Below are 14,352 nucleotides of genomic sequence, written 5' to 3' on the forward strand. Positions count from 1 at the left end.
TCCTCCGGGCAGCGGGGCTCTGCTTCCGCCCCCCCAAACCTAACCGTGGGTGCCGGACTTGTTTCCGACGGCTACAGGGCTCCCTTCAGGCAGGCTGAACGCTGCGCTGCACAAGCGCACCTGCCTTACTTCTTTCAGACCAGACCAAGCTGCGACTGCCCTTTGGCCAGGGATCTGGGCATCGCAAGCTGAAACCCGCTTGCTGGAGAGAGCGAGGTCAGTTTGGCCCAGAGGACAGCACACCAGCGGGGGTGGCCCCGAGCCATGCAGCCTCACTAGCCATGGCTTCTTGGGGTGCACTAGGAAGCCCCTAGCTCATGAGACACCCGCGCAGTCCTCCAGTTGCCTGGTGGCTGCAAAATGCCTTTTTATGCTTACTGCAGTCCTTGGGTCATTCTCCACACTGCAACCCACTGTTACACAGAATGCGGCATGAAGGAAACGCGAGCGCTCGCTCCCCTGGCAATGGCCGTGTGCATGTGTGCTTGAGACGGACTGAGGAGATGCCAGCGCCCCAGGGTGCCAAGGGGCATCTGCTGGGGACCACCGTCATAGTTCCACCCAAAGCAGTTCTAGGGTCTCCCTGAACAGGAGGGAAGATTAAAAAGAGCACCCATGAAGCGTGCAAACAGTGTGCGCAAACACTGCAAGCACACAGAAGTCTCATCCCCGTGCTCCTGTCCTACGCTGAATTTAGTCAGATCCATTAGCAAGCAAAAAATAGAACCACCACCACCAAAAAGCCATTCCTGAAAACCTGAGCTATCCCCAGTGTGTGGGTAAGTGATCAAGCAAAGGCCTCCTCTGTTTCACCTGTGGGTGCCTAATCTGATATTTATCCACTGAGGTAAGTGATGTGGTTTTCAGACCTTTGGAGCAATCAGGAAATTCAGCCTGTACCTCTGGAAAATGGAGCCACATGGCTAATTTATTCTCTAGCCCTGTTTGGAAGAGACAAAGGGTGCTTGTAACCTCTGTGCTTAGGCCTGTTTCACCAGCAGCTTTTAAATACACAGCATTATGTGTGACTTGAGGCGACCGTAAGTGGAAGTATTGTCTGGAAACGCTGCAGCCTTCTTTCCGAATATGTGCCATGGACCTTGGTGACGGCATGTACTGCGTGAAGTTTAAACACACACATAATCAGATCACACAAAGTCATTTTTCAAATGAAACTGCAATACATACAGATAAGGCATGGTCTGTACATGATACACCTCGACTAACTGGCTGACAGGTAACATGAAATTAAAGCATTACAACTTTTTCTGTGATTTACAAAAGGCTTCTGCTCCTCAATGTGCAGTGTTATGGGGTTTTTGTTTGTTTGAAGTGGATTTTCTGTTGTGATAGCAAAATAACACTGCTTGCTTTCCACACCTGGAACACCCCCATCCAGTGAGACAGACATAGACATACAAAGAGGAAACGCTAGTCAAAGCTCCCAGGAAGCTTGATTTAAGGACTAAAACGTGACATGAAATGGACGGCTGACATGCTTAATACCAACATACATAAGCACCTTGCATGCTGATGGCCTAAAAGGAAGGTTAGCAATACGACTTCCATAGCTAAAACTGTAGTTGTGACACAGCTGCATGGCCTCTGCTTCCCATTCAGACACAAGACTCCTGAAGTGGATCTTTGAGCACAGAGGACAGACTAGTGATCCCGAGAGCCCACTGCCCGCAGCCATACGTTGAAGTTCTGTGATTTTTCTCTTCTTCTAACGGAGATAAATTAAAATTCCTATAATCGAGGCAAGGACCTTGAGCCACTTTCTGTGAGAGCACAGTTTAGTCCTGGTGTCTTGGGTCATGCAGTCCTCTCAGCTCTTGTGCAGGAAAGTACGTTCAAAAAGGTGTGTGGCCAGTCTGCGCTGAGAGCCAGCGGCACTTCTTGCAGCACTCCATGTACATTTAAAGAAAAGAGGTGCTTACACATATGAACGGAAGTGAACCGTCTCCATTTCAACCTGGGACCCCAACCCAGCAAGCTGTTGCGTAATGACAGGTCGCTGCGACCATGGGCAGCTCCGGCAACCAGGGAGCAAGGACGGGGGGAGCGATCGCCTCTGGACATCACTATGTGCTCAGACTAAACTGCTCCAGTTTAATATCCCTCCGCGCTTAAGTGACCTTGTTTTGTAGGGGGGGTTTCGATTTCAGAGCAAACTGACAAATACACACAAGTAATCAAACAAGAAATGAAAGAAAGAAGAGGAAAAACATTTATAAATGTCACTGTCCAATGTCTTTTCAATTTAAATGAAATAAGATTATCTACATATATCTACAAATATCTACATGTATCTACACTGTTTGCAGATATGGTTCTTTGGTTGTCCTCACTTTTTTCCTACACTGCAACTATCAAGGAAAAAAAAGTGTTTGCATAATCTTTGAAAGAAACAATAAATATAACAACTTCATTAAACGTTTGACCAAAGCTTTGGCACTAATCAGTTTACAGATACAAATCATACTGAAAACTCCGAAATAACAGCGGCAAAGCAACTGAGCACATCCGAGAGCCATTTCCCACTTACTAATAACAAGCACAAGGCTATTTTACATCAGCCTCTCTGAGAACATTAATTATGATTTAGTCAGACACTAAGAATCTCACAATTCACTGCAAATGTCAAATAAAATACATATTTCTTGCACAAGTCTTTTTCACGGATCCACGTGTATTTTTTTTATAACAGGAAAAAAAATTACATAAAATATTCATGTTAGCCTGCATCCCTTCTTAAACCCTTCCAAAGTGGTTTGGAAGCCCAAAGCCCACTGCCAGAGACGGAATAAACATTGCTATTAACACTGCCACCTGCACAAGGGAAGGATTATGTTTTAAAAGGTTTGTAGTGAAAATGCACAAACATGGATGAATAGAGGACTTAAAAAGAATATAACCCCCTTCTTTTCATAAAGTCACGTGGAAGAATCAGAAAAGTGTTCATAATACTGTATACCGACACAGCTCAGGAGCTGTTCAATACCTTCTCTGAACACAAAGGGACTGCCGTTCGGTGAGCATCTGACAAAAAACACAAGCCAACTATTCAAAACACAGTGCTGGGGAAACTGTGATGAACAGGCCCATCTTTTCAACAATAAAGAAAGCCTACTGAAGGAAGGTATTAAAGGAAAAAAGAGAAAAGTACTTACCAGCTCTAAGAGGGAAGATGCAGCAAGCAGGTAGGTGCAGAATAGGTGCTTTGGGACTACTGCAGTTTGGGTCAGTCAAATGCAAGGGGTAAGGCATTCTGGGGAAAAAAACCCTGAAGTTCCTCTAAAAGGCACCTCTCAACGGGAGAGCGTTGAGCGCTCAGGAAAGGGTGTAGGAGGGCAGCACTGGGAGGCTGCCTGGGAAGAGACCAGTCTGCAAACTATTGCTGAGAATACGCAGCCCGCAGTCTGCAGGTATCCCCCCCACCCCAGGCTGGTTTTCAAACCTTAGCATCCATTGTTGTGAAAACGAGAAGCCGCACACGGCTGTGCTCTTGGCCATGGCTCTCCTCAACAGCTCCGGAAAATGCTGTTGTGGTCAAGTTGCCCCAATGAGCCCCAAAACTCAGGAGCAGGTCAGGGCCGGGGGAGAAGCAGCCAATTAGTTCAGACAGTGAAGATTCAAAGTGTTCCCTTAAACTAAACTCTGCTTCCTTTGACAGTCTCCTCGAAAAACCACCTGAGCCAACTGCGGATGAGGCCAAGAGCGTGGCTTACATCGCCATGTGCAGAACTGTGCCCCACGCCCGGGTCCCGCCGCTGCCGGGGCCTACCGCTGCCGGGGCCCGGGGCCAGCCTCCCTCCCCACTCAGTGCTAACGTTACACCTCCCGCTGGGCCGGGGAACACCCGCGGCACCGCCACGATCGGTGGCCGCACCGAATCTCCCATCGGGGGGCCTGGCGGGCGGGGTGGGGGTGGGAGGGGCGAGTCACCTCACAGCTTTCCGACGGCCCTCGGCGCACACTGGCGGGGTATCCGCAAGCAGGGAGGCGAGGGGATGGGGAGAGGGGAGATAACGACATATGGCTTCATTTATCAAAGTGCAGCTGCGGGTCATGGGGCGGCGGGGAGCGCCCGGCCGGCCCCGGTGCCCCCGGCCCGCCGCCCTCACGGCCCGCCGACGGGTGGGGAGCGGGCCGGGGGGCCCGCCGCTTCCTGCGATTGGGGTCTCCCGTTGTCGATCGGGTCAAGCCAGCCTATCAGCTCGCTCGTAAGGCGGGAAGAGAGGGAAAGGCGGGAAGGGGGGGAGCGCGGCGAGGGCGGCGGCCGCGCAGGTCCCTCGCGCCGTCGGTGGCGGCCGGGCAGCGCCGCCCCGTTACCGCGGCCCGTAGTCGTAGCTGGCGGGGCCGCCGGCTGATGAGTACATGTTGGCGGCCGCCGCCGCGTTCATGTGGTGGTGGTGGTGATGGTGGTGGTGGTGGTGATAGCCGTGCCCGCGGATGGCGGGCAGCGGGTAGGGGGCGGGCCGGCTCTTCGCCCCCAGGTAGTGGTCGTAGGCGGCGGGCGGCGGCGGGTACTTGTAGGGGTGGTGGTGGAGGGGCTCCGAGGCGGCGGGCTCCAGGCGCAGTTCGTGGTGGGGCGGGCTGGGCCGCCCGCCGCCCAGGGGCACCAGCCCGCCGCCGCCGCCGCCGCCGCCGCCCGGCAGCGCGGGGCTCAGGACGCGGGACATGAGCTGCTGGTGCGCGGCCTCGGCCTGCAGCGGCGTGCCGCCCGCCGCCTCCCGCTCGTACTCCCGCCGGCTCTCGGCAGCATCTGCGGGGCACACAGCGTCAGCGCCGGCTCCCGGGCACAACAACCACAACAACAGCAGCAGCGGCGGCGGCGGCGCGAAGGCCGAAGCGAGGCCCGGGAGGGCAGCGGCAGCGGGAACGGGGCCTGTGGGACGGGGCCTGCTGACTGCCGTGAACGGGGCGGCATTGACTGACAAGCCGGTACACGCCTGACATTTTTGCAATTGTGTAACACTAAACAAATACAGACTTCCCTTTATTTTGCAGGCCCGGAGTGTGTTGGAAGAAAGGCCCTCGGTTGTCTTTGCAGTTGTTTGCTCTGCGTAATGGAAAAGGAGGCAATGGGCCGAGGTGCTGCTCGACCTGACTGCGGCTCCCGAGTGGGAGCGGGTCGGCACTGAAGGCGCTGCCGGGACACGCTAAAAGGGCAACGCAACGGGAGCCAGCGGCCCTCGCTCTATCCCTGCCCCAAAACCCCAACTCACTGCTGAAAAGTCGAAAATGGGACACTAAAGGAAAAGGGCGGTGTTTTTAAAGCAGCAACGGTGCTTAAGTACAAAACAGTGAGCAGTTTAGACCCTAGAAAAAATTAATTAGGATACAAAGGTGGCTACTTCTGTTTAAAAGAAAATAGGTGGTAGTGCAAAGCTCGTTAGCAAGGGAGCGGTGCCTGCTGCAGGTGGCTGTGCACCAGTGTGGCAAGCGAGGCCGGCCATGCAGGCCAGCAGGCCCAGGGTGGCAGGCTGGTGCGGCCGGGGGGGCTCTCACCTTTCTCAGTCCCGTTCTGGTGGGCTGGGGAAGAGACTGGATTCCGGGATCTGGCAAAAGCGCTCATGAGAGGAAGGGCCCCTGGCCTGTGATTCCTGGGCCTGGAAGAAGAACAGGAGAAGTGACATGGGTCAATGGTCCAATGGAAGACCACCTGGAGCATCACTACTGTGAGGTGCAACTGGCACACAGGGCCTGACCCAGCATACCCCAAACACCACGCAAGCCTCGTGCAGATGCGAGCTGGGCAGGTGCACGCTAAACTGGGGCTGAGAATGGGTCAGTAGCCATAAAGGTGGTGGGCATAGTCAGTAAAGACGCAGCCTTACCAGTCCTCAGGGTCGCAGTCTCTGAATCCCTTGGCGAAAGGGTTGCTGGCGATCTTCAGCTGCGTGATCTGTGAAGAGAAGCGGAAAACTGTCTCAAAATGGCATACACAGGGCTCCCTGGCCACACAGTGAGCGCATCCCTGGGCAGGCTGTGGGAGTCAGCAGCGCGTGGTGCAACGCAGAGAGCCCAGCAGCCGGTGGGGCCAGGGCGCGCTCTGCCACAGAGCGCAAACACGTGCTTTCCCTCTGTTAGAAAATGCGGGCTTGTACGCTACCTAATACGAGTTCAAGGCAAAGGGAGAGGCAGCCCAAGCTGGCTTCAAGAGCTGTGCAAATGCACTTGTAAGAAAATGCCACATTATATGGGTCACCACTGGAGCAGCTAAAACAAATCACTGGATAAATCATACTTATGTATTTATTTAATTCGCTGAGAGAAGGCAGGACATTTTCTATATTTAAGCAAATCCACGGATAAAGTATGTGATTGTGAGTTTCCGGAATGGGTTGAAAAACAAACTTTAAGCCCCTCGGTGACAGTTCCAGCCTTAGAGGTCAAACTGATAGAAAGCAGGAGAGAAAGGGCAGCTGTCCGGAGCCATCAGGCAAATGCCAGCCGGGGGGGGGCTCCGGAGCCACTTAAAGGCACAGCCTAGCTCCAGCCCGGCCGCAGCATCCCGGGGGACCCCGACTGGGTTTGTTGAGAGCCTCTGTGAAGGGTGGCACCGGGGACAACCCGGCGACCCGCCGAGGGCTGCGGCATCAGCACCGGGCGGGCGGGTCTCTCGGGGCAGCGGTGAAAAGCCCTCGCTATGGAATCGTATTTGTACTCGCGGCTGGGGTTCCTGCTCTTTGCATTACCCTGATGCGTTTTAAAGAAGCAATTGGATTAACTGCAGCCCAGAAATCCGTATCAGATTAGAGGGGCGGCTTGTTTCGTTTCGGGTTTTTTAGCATATACTTGTATTCTAGGGAGGAACTCAGAGCCACGAGCTCAGAGAAATAAAATCGCAGATTTATCCAAACAAATCGTGAGTGACATTTCGCAGCGGGAAGCCTGTAGTTTCCCAGCTAGCCCCGGTCTCGGGTTTACATAGGTAATGAGGTCCCCCCGGGCCGGGGGGAGCGGGCGATGGGGCTGCAGCTCACGGGCTTCTTCGGCGAGCAGCGATGCAGCTCTGCGCGGTGCCCCGGCTATCGGGTTCCCTCCGCTGCCCCGGAATGGGTTTAGCAGATGAGGAGGAGGAGGAGGAGGCGGGAATACCCCCCCACAGCCCGGCCTTCAGGCGGGCGCAGGGGCTGAGCCCGCGCCGGGCGCGCCCGCACCCCTAGTACCCCCGGGGCACCCCGGCCCCCCCCCCGTTCCGTCGCCCCGGGCCCCGCCGCCGCCTCACCCGGTGGTTCTGGTAGGCGGTCACGGCCGTGAAGCGCGTCTCCTCGAAGACGAAGGTTTTGAAGTTCTCCTCCGCGTATTTCTCGCTGTCTTTCCGGGGGTCCACGTAGACCACGTGAAAACGCGGCTGGTATCTGTGCATGGAGTTCAAAATGATCTGAATGATAAAACGAGCAAGGAGACAATAACTGATCCAGGCGGAGCATGGAGAGAGGAGAGCGCGGCCCCGGCCCCGCCGGCTCCCCGGCCCGGGGGCAGGAGCGGGGCGCGGAACCCCGGGAGGGGCGCGGGCAGGGGCGGCCCATGGGAATCACGGCGCGGGGAGTCGTGCGTGAGAGTGTGTGTGTGTGTGTGTGTGTGTGTGTGTGTGTGTGTGTCCCGGTGTGTGACACCTTCCCCCGGGAACACTTACATGCCCGTTGTCGTCCAGCAAATTGTTGGTCAGTTTGAGTTTATCGAAGGAAACGATCTGCTTCATCCACTGCGCGCCTTTGGCTGGGGAGTCCGGGTGGTAGTGCACCCTCCCGGGGGTGGCGGGGTCGGCTTTGCCGGCCACCAGCCAGGAGGAGCTGTGGAAGGCGTACCTGCCGGGAGCGGAGGGCAGCCTCAGCCGCAGCCCGAGGGGTCTCACCGCCCCCGACCCCACGGGAGGGTCCCCCTGGCCCTCGCACTTCCCACGCTAACGAGAGGAGCCAGCTCTGCTCCGCTCTGCTCGGCACAGACCCGCTGCGGAGGATTAACATTTTATCAGGTCGCCGGTGGAGCTGGCGGGAGAGAAATATGCAGGACGGAGGGGATTTATCGCTACCTGCGCAGGTTTGGGAGAGAAGCCACAAAAACTCCCCATTCCTCTGAAAAAAGGGCGAAAGGGAGCCCTCTATACAGTAATTCTCTGGCTTTAAACGAAGAGTGGAAATTTATGTGTAGATTAATAGCAGGTCCGGAGTTTAGCAGTCGCGTTTCATTCTTTCAAAGTACATATTCAACAGTAACATTTAAAACAGAGAAACCAATCTTCTATACACGTGTTTACTTTAAAAGCCAGTGTTTGCACAGGGGGAATTAGACACCATTGGACTCGAGCAGAAACATTACTTTTTAAAGATATACTCAATTGGATGTTATATATCCCACTTCCCTTGACAAGCAAACATTTCTAGGACGCCCTGAGAATTTGGATATCTGTCTAAATATTTATCTATCGGACCCTGCGATTCCTACGCGGGCTGCCTGCTCGGCGTCCTGATCCGAAGCTAAATACATAATGCGCCTTTCACTGTCTTTAAATTAAAGGGTTTGCAAACCAGACCCATCGCGAGTCGCCCGTTTCCAAGGCCTTCCTACGCTGCCGCTGGAAACAAGGGCAGGGTTTTGCGCCGCGGGCGGCCCGTGCCTTTCCAGAGCACAAAACCCGCTCTCTTCGCCCGAGCACCCGGCGGGCTCGGCACGGCACCAGGACGCCCGCGGGCCGGCACCGCCGGGCCACGGGCCCCCGCACTCGCGGGGCACGACGGGGTCCTTGTTCGGGGGAAGCAGCGGGACGGAGAGGGCTTTTCTGGGCAGGACAAAGCGTTGTGCGGAAACCCCCCGCAGCCGCCCCGCTCCCGGCCCCAAACTCCTCGCAACGGTGTGAAACGGAGCCCAGGGCAGCCGCACCCCGCGTCTCCTCCTCGCCCCGCACCGAGGCGTGCCGGGCCCAGGGGCGCATCCCCGAGCCCCGGGAGGGCAGGGGAGGGGGCAGCAGCCCCCCTGCAGCGCCAAGCACTGCGGGGAGGGCCGAGTGCTACTTACCGGTATCGCTTGTCGTCCACGGGGACGAAGTCCATGAGGAGCATGTAGTCAGCCATGGGGTCCATCCCGAATATCTTCACCTGGAAGGTGGGGAACATGCGCCTGGCACAGAGAGGAGAGAGAAAGAGAGCTGAGTTGGGGGGCAGCGGGGAGCCCCGAGGGGCCGACGGCGGGTACCCGTGCCCTCGCCGGCGCTGCGGGTGCCCAGAACCGGGTGCGAGAGCCCTGCAGCCTTCCCGGCCCTTCCCCTCCAGCTGCCCCGATGCCCGCTCGGTTGCGATGTCGGGTCGCCCCGCAGGAACCGCCAGCCGGAACGGGAGGAAAAGGCAGCTGCGGCCGGGCAGTCCCCCGACCCTCTGCGGCATCCCGAAGGACGACGGGGGCAGCGCCGGGCCTCTCCCGCCGGGTCCGTGGCCGCAGACCCGAAATGCGGGATGCAGAGGCCGGCGAGGGGGGACAAGCACCACCGCCGCTTTTGCCATGGGGAGACACAAATGGAAAGGATTTCCTCCCCGCGGCTTCCCCGTCACTCCAGCCGCCCTGAGATGAGGCAGATGCGAGGCATCACCCCCCCCCCCTCCGGACGCACACCGAGCCGGGGGTAGAGCCCCGGGCAGCCCGGGGGACACACACATCTGGAACCTCCTGCGGGCGACGCAAGGGGACCGAGTTCACTCTTCTGCAGCTTCTGACCCCCAAATCCGTGCCCCTTTTAAAGCAGCGGTTACAGCAGCAGCGCTGTTCGTGGGGCCAGCGGAAGACCTCCCGCAGCGGCAAACGCAGCCCCCGGGCTGGCAGGGACCGGGGGCAACGGGGTCTCCCGGCCACCCCCCTCCTGTCCCCGCTTCGTTGCCAGAACCCGGCCGGGCTCCCAGTCCCCGCACCTTTGTGGGGGGAAAGGAGAGCGGGAAGGAGCCAGGGGCTCCGGGACAGGGCAGGCCGGCCCCAGGGCTGTCCCCGCCGCTTCGCGCACACGCCGGGGACCCCAGGCTCACGGAGAGCACGGTGCCTTCCAGGGGCTACGGGGCAAACGCGATCGGGGCTGGGCTACGGGAAGGGGCCCGGGCCCCCGCCTCCGTCCCTCCCTCTGCACCCACCGGCGCCGGGCCCGGCCTGCGGCTCGCGGGCGGGACGCGCGGAGATGCGCCCTCGCGTCGGGGCTCGTTACGGCTTCGGTTTTGCTCGGGAGATATATATTTTGTTTTGGTTTGTTTTTTTTTTTGTTTTCCGAGTAGGAAACCAAGAGAGCGACAGCGGGCGGCATTTCGGGGAAAGGGGTTAGCAGCCGTTGAAAAACCAAACTCCCAACACCCGCAGAAAAACCAACCCGATCGAAGGGGGAGATGGAGGACCCCCCCCGGCTCAGTCTCGGGGCGCACGGGCGGACCTGCTCTGCCTCTTCCCGGGGCTGTTTTGGTTGCGTGCCGCTGCTCCCCGCCGAGGCAGGGCTGCCGGCCCGCGGCGCTGCCAGGGCGACGGGGCAGCGGGGCTCTGGCCCCGCACCTCCTCCCAATGCGGGCCTGGGCTCCGGGCAGCATCGGGAGCGGCGGCTGCGGCTTCCTCTCCGTAACGCTTTAGCAAACTCTAGAGGACGTTTCCAATCGCTCCCTCTGTTATTATTATTTTTTAAAGGTGTTGAAGCCCCCACTAGCTCCAGTTCCGGTGTTTCTTGTTTTAAAACTTAGTTTTAAAACAAACAACCCGCGATGATAAGACCCACCCAGACAAACAGCAGGGCCAGCCCAGAGGCGCTCGGAGAGAACAGGCTTCGAAGCGCCTTCCCGGAGCCTTTTCCTGCGGGTTTTATCCCGTTTTCTCCTGTTATTACCCGCCTGTCTAGAGATTTGTCGGTGTCATAAAATAAACGAAAAGGAGGGGGGAAAGCCCCCGATGCAAACCGAGTCGATTCATTCCCGAGTCCTTGCGGAGCGGGGTATTTGCAATCCTTTCGCTGTCCTGGGACAGCGAAGGAAGCCAGCCCGAAGAGCTTCTGTTTGCAGAGAGCCGCCGCCCGGAGCCCGAGCCACCTTTTCCGCTAAGGAAAGCAGCGCCGAGCCCGGCGGGCGCGGGTTGAGCGGGCCGGCCCCGCGGCAGGCGCCGTCTGCGGGAAATCACGCCCGGGGTCCCGCAGCCCAGCGCCGGCCCCTCCGCCGGCCGCTTCCCACCAGGCACCGCCGTGAATTTTTTAAATTTTAGTAAATTGTTAGTTACAAAAAAAAAAAAAAAAAAGAACCGCAACTGCGTGGTGGTTGGGGTTTTTTTTGGCACCTTCGAGACCCTCGGAGCCGCCGGAGGGAGGGCGGAAGCCACGGCCGCGGTCACCGCTTGCGCTGGGCCCGTTCGGAGCGGAGCCCGACCGCCCGCGCTGCGCCCTCCTCCCCGTGACCGGCGCTCCCTCGGGCGCCGCCGCAGCCTCCCCCGGGCGGGCTGAGCGAGAGAGCACCGGGGGATCTGTTCGTTTGTTTGGATTTCTTTTCTCCCCCCGCTCCGCGCCGGATCGCTTTAAATAAAGGGACGAGACGGGAGCCGGAGCATTGCGCTCGCCTCCCCCCCCGCCCCCCCACCTCGAAGGCAACGTTTGCCCGGGGAAAGCTCCGCCGCGGCCACGGCGCTTCCCGGCGATCGCAATTAAATGTAGTGATTAACAACAGTAACTGGGGCTCTCCCCCACCCCCCCAATTTTTGCTCGTTTCTAACGCGCTCGCATCAGCCGCTTCCTTTGTTCCCTGTCCGGGGACGGTCGGAGCAGGGCCGAGGAGAGCCGGGCTCAGCCGAGCTCGTTAGCGACAGTCGGGAAACGCAGCAGTCCTGGAGGACCGTGCAGAATTAGGGTCCCCGCCGGCAGGAAAAGATCTGCCCGTGCTAAAAATTTATTTAGTTACAGATATGGCACGGGTGGGTTCGTTAGGGCTTTCTGCCCGCCTCGGGAGCTCAGCGTCCCCCGTAAACACGGCCGCACGTCCCGTGCGAGGTAACCGCAAACCGAGGACTCCGGGCGGAGCTCAGTGCCCTGCCCGGCGGGAGCGAAGCGGGGCGGCGGAGCTCACGGCGGGTTCCCCCGGCTGGGCCGGGCCCACCGTCCCCCGCCGCCTCCCGGCCGCAGCAGCCGCGCGTTCAGCTCCGCAGCCCCCGGGCCCTCGGGCCGCCAGAGCTCGCAGATTTCGCCCGGGAGAAACGCAAGGATCGAATGACGGTAACGGCCAGGCCGGGCCGCCCCGCAACTCGCCGTGGCCAGCTTCGATTGTTTTTTCCCTCCGAACGGCGAATTCAGACGTCCCGGGCGGGCTCCCCCGGCCCGGCTAGCCCGGGGGCTCCGCACTGACCTGCCGGCCTTGGTGACGATCATCTCTGTGCCCAGCTGGTTGAACTCGTCCCACAGCGCCTTCATCTCCAGCTGGACGCTCACGTTGGCCACCTTCGGGTTCTTCTTCACCGGCGCCTTGGCCGCGGCGGCAGCCCCCGCCGAGCAGCCCGAGACGGCGGCCGGCCCCGCCGCGGCTCCCCCGGCGCCCTCGGGCGGCTCGGGGCCCGGGGGCGGCGGGTTGGCCCCGGCCGCCGCCGCCCCGCCGAAGGGGTAGCCGTGCTGGGGCTGGGGCGGCGGGTGCGGGTGCTGCTGAGCCGTGCAGGGCTCGTAGTGCGGCGGCTCATGCTGTCCGTACGGGTCCCCCGGGGAGGGGGAGAGGTGGTACCCCCCGGAGGCGTTCAGGCTGCTCAGGCTGTTGGCCGTGAAAGCTGCAACATCGCAAAAATGGGACAGCTGGGTGAGCCAGGGGCTGGAGATAGCTGAAATCATTCCAAAAACAGGCGGTCAGGGCTCCGCTCCGGCTCCCGCTTTCCCCCCCAGCTCCGCGCCGCTCCGCGGGGTGCCCTCCGCCTCCTCCCTGCCCCGCGCCCAGCCCAGCGGGGCGCCTCCCCCTTTCCGCTTTGCTTGGCCCCAGCCCCGCTCCCCCCGGGGCAGGCGGGGAGCTCGCTGCTCCCGCTGCCTGCCTGCCTCGGCTCTTCTTTTTTTTTCCCCCTTTTTTTTTTCCTTCTTTTTTTTTTTTTTTTTCCCTTTGCAAACTCGAGAGATCTGCCAAGAGCCGCGGCGGTGCAGAGCCCGTGCTATCTCTGCAGAAGGCCTCCCTCGCCGCACACGATTTGGGACAAAGCAAACTCCCCACACACCCCCCAAAAAATACCCAAAACCAAAACAGGAGGAGGGGATAACGAAAAGAAAGAAACCGGTTCTTATTTCCGTGTAGCTACGGTGCTGCAGGTAACGTCCCTCGCTCTGGGGCCGCGGCTGACAGGGGCAGATGGATCTGGCTTGGCAATCCCCCCTTCCTTCCATCCCCGGCCGAGAAAGGGGGAACGACGGGGCCCGGAGCAAAGCTCCTGGTCCGCGCCGGAGCGGCGGGACGGCCCCGGCCTTTCAGCCCCGGGCCGAGCGGGCCCCGCGGGGCGTGACAGGCCGCCCCGGGAAACGGACGACTCCTTCGGGTCCCCTCCGGTGCTGAAAGGCTCCTCCGGGTCCCCGGGGTCTCTTGACTTATTTCCACCGCGGCCCCCAGGCCGGAGAGGGGCCGCAGAGGCGGCGGGAGCCGAGCTCCGGCCCGCCGCTGCCCCGGGCACGGCCGGTGCTGCCGGAGGATGCTCCAGCACCTCCGAGGAGAGGCGGCTGCGAGCGGCCGAGCCGTCGGAAGCTGCCACCGGGTCGCGGGCAGAGCTGTGCTCTCCCCGGGAAGGCTGAGGGGGCCCTCTCCGAGCGGCCCCCCGGGCAGGTCGCGCTGTGTGTGCTCCCCCCGTCCCTGCCGCCGGGCCGGTGCGCGTGAAAACACGGCGAGCGTCGGTGGCCGCGGGGTGCCGTCCGTCCCCGCAGCGCTGCGGGGCCGAGCGCGGCGCTCACCTTCCATGTCCCTGGTGACGGTGCTGAAGTGCATCTTCTGCGGGCAGCAGGCGGGGCGGGCGGGCGTGCTGCGGCCGCCTCGGCGCTCCTCCAGCGCTCCCTTCCCTGCTTGCTCGGCGGCGGCGGCGACTGAAATCAGAGAGGCGATACTGAAAGCATTTGCCTTGGGAGACAGAGGGCTGTTTTCGTCCATAGGGGAGACACCAATGCAGGAGCAGCAGCCGCGGCAGCCTCCCACCACGAGCCCCCCCTCCCACCCCCTCACTCCCCTCCTTTCTACCGCACCATCCAGGGAGGTGCGAGCGAGACCCCCCTCCTTCCAGACAGGGGGAGGGAGGCTTTAAAGAAAAAAAAAAAAAAGGCAACAGAAAACAACCCAAACCCTCTGTTCCCCCCTCCACCCCCGCCCGGGAAGGGCGTTGGGGAGCAAGAAACTTCCC

The 14,352-nt window shown here is 59.9% G+C and overlaps 1 protein-coding gene across 2 annotated transcripts; it reads right to left on the minus strand.

Annotated features, from left to right (window-relative positions):
• Window positions 1–819: 819 nt before the first annotated feature.
• TBX1 (T-box transcription factor 1) lies at window positions 820–14,144 on the minus strand. Of its 2 annotated transcripts, none has more exons than XM_064466570.1 (8): window positions 13,913–14,144; window positions 12,351–12,759; window positions 9,028–9,129; window positions 7,649–7,820; window positions 7,238–7,393; window positions 5,844–5,911; window positions 5,515–5,615; window positions 820–4,768 (listed from the first exon to the last, which is right to left on the minus strand). In XM_064466570.1, the coding sequence occupies exons 1-8, from the start codon at window positions 14,103–14,105 to the stop codon at window positions 4,332–4,334; spliced, it is 1,638 nt and encodes a 545-aa protein (XP_064322640.1). In that variant the 5' UTR covers window positions 14,106–14,144; the 3' UTR covers window positions 820–4,331. The 2 variants fall into 2 exon arrangements, with proteins under 2 accessions (XP_064322640.1, XP_064322639.1); XM_064466569.1 differs by having other exon boundaries at window positions 12,351–12,810.
• Between the last annotated feature and the right edge of the window lie 208 nt (window positions 14,145–14,352).

The sequence above is a fragment of the Phalacrocorax carbo genome, chromosome 15, assembly GCF_963921805.1.
Source record: "Phalacrocorax carbo chromosome 15, bPhaCar2.1, whole genome shotgun sequence".
Lineage (NCBI taxonomy): Eukaryota > Metazoa > Chordata > Aves > Suliformes > Phalacrocoracidae > Phalacrocorax > Phalacrocorax carbo.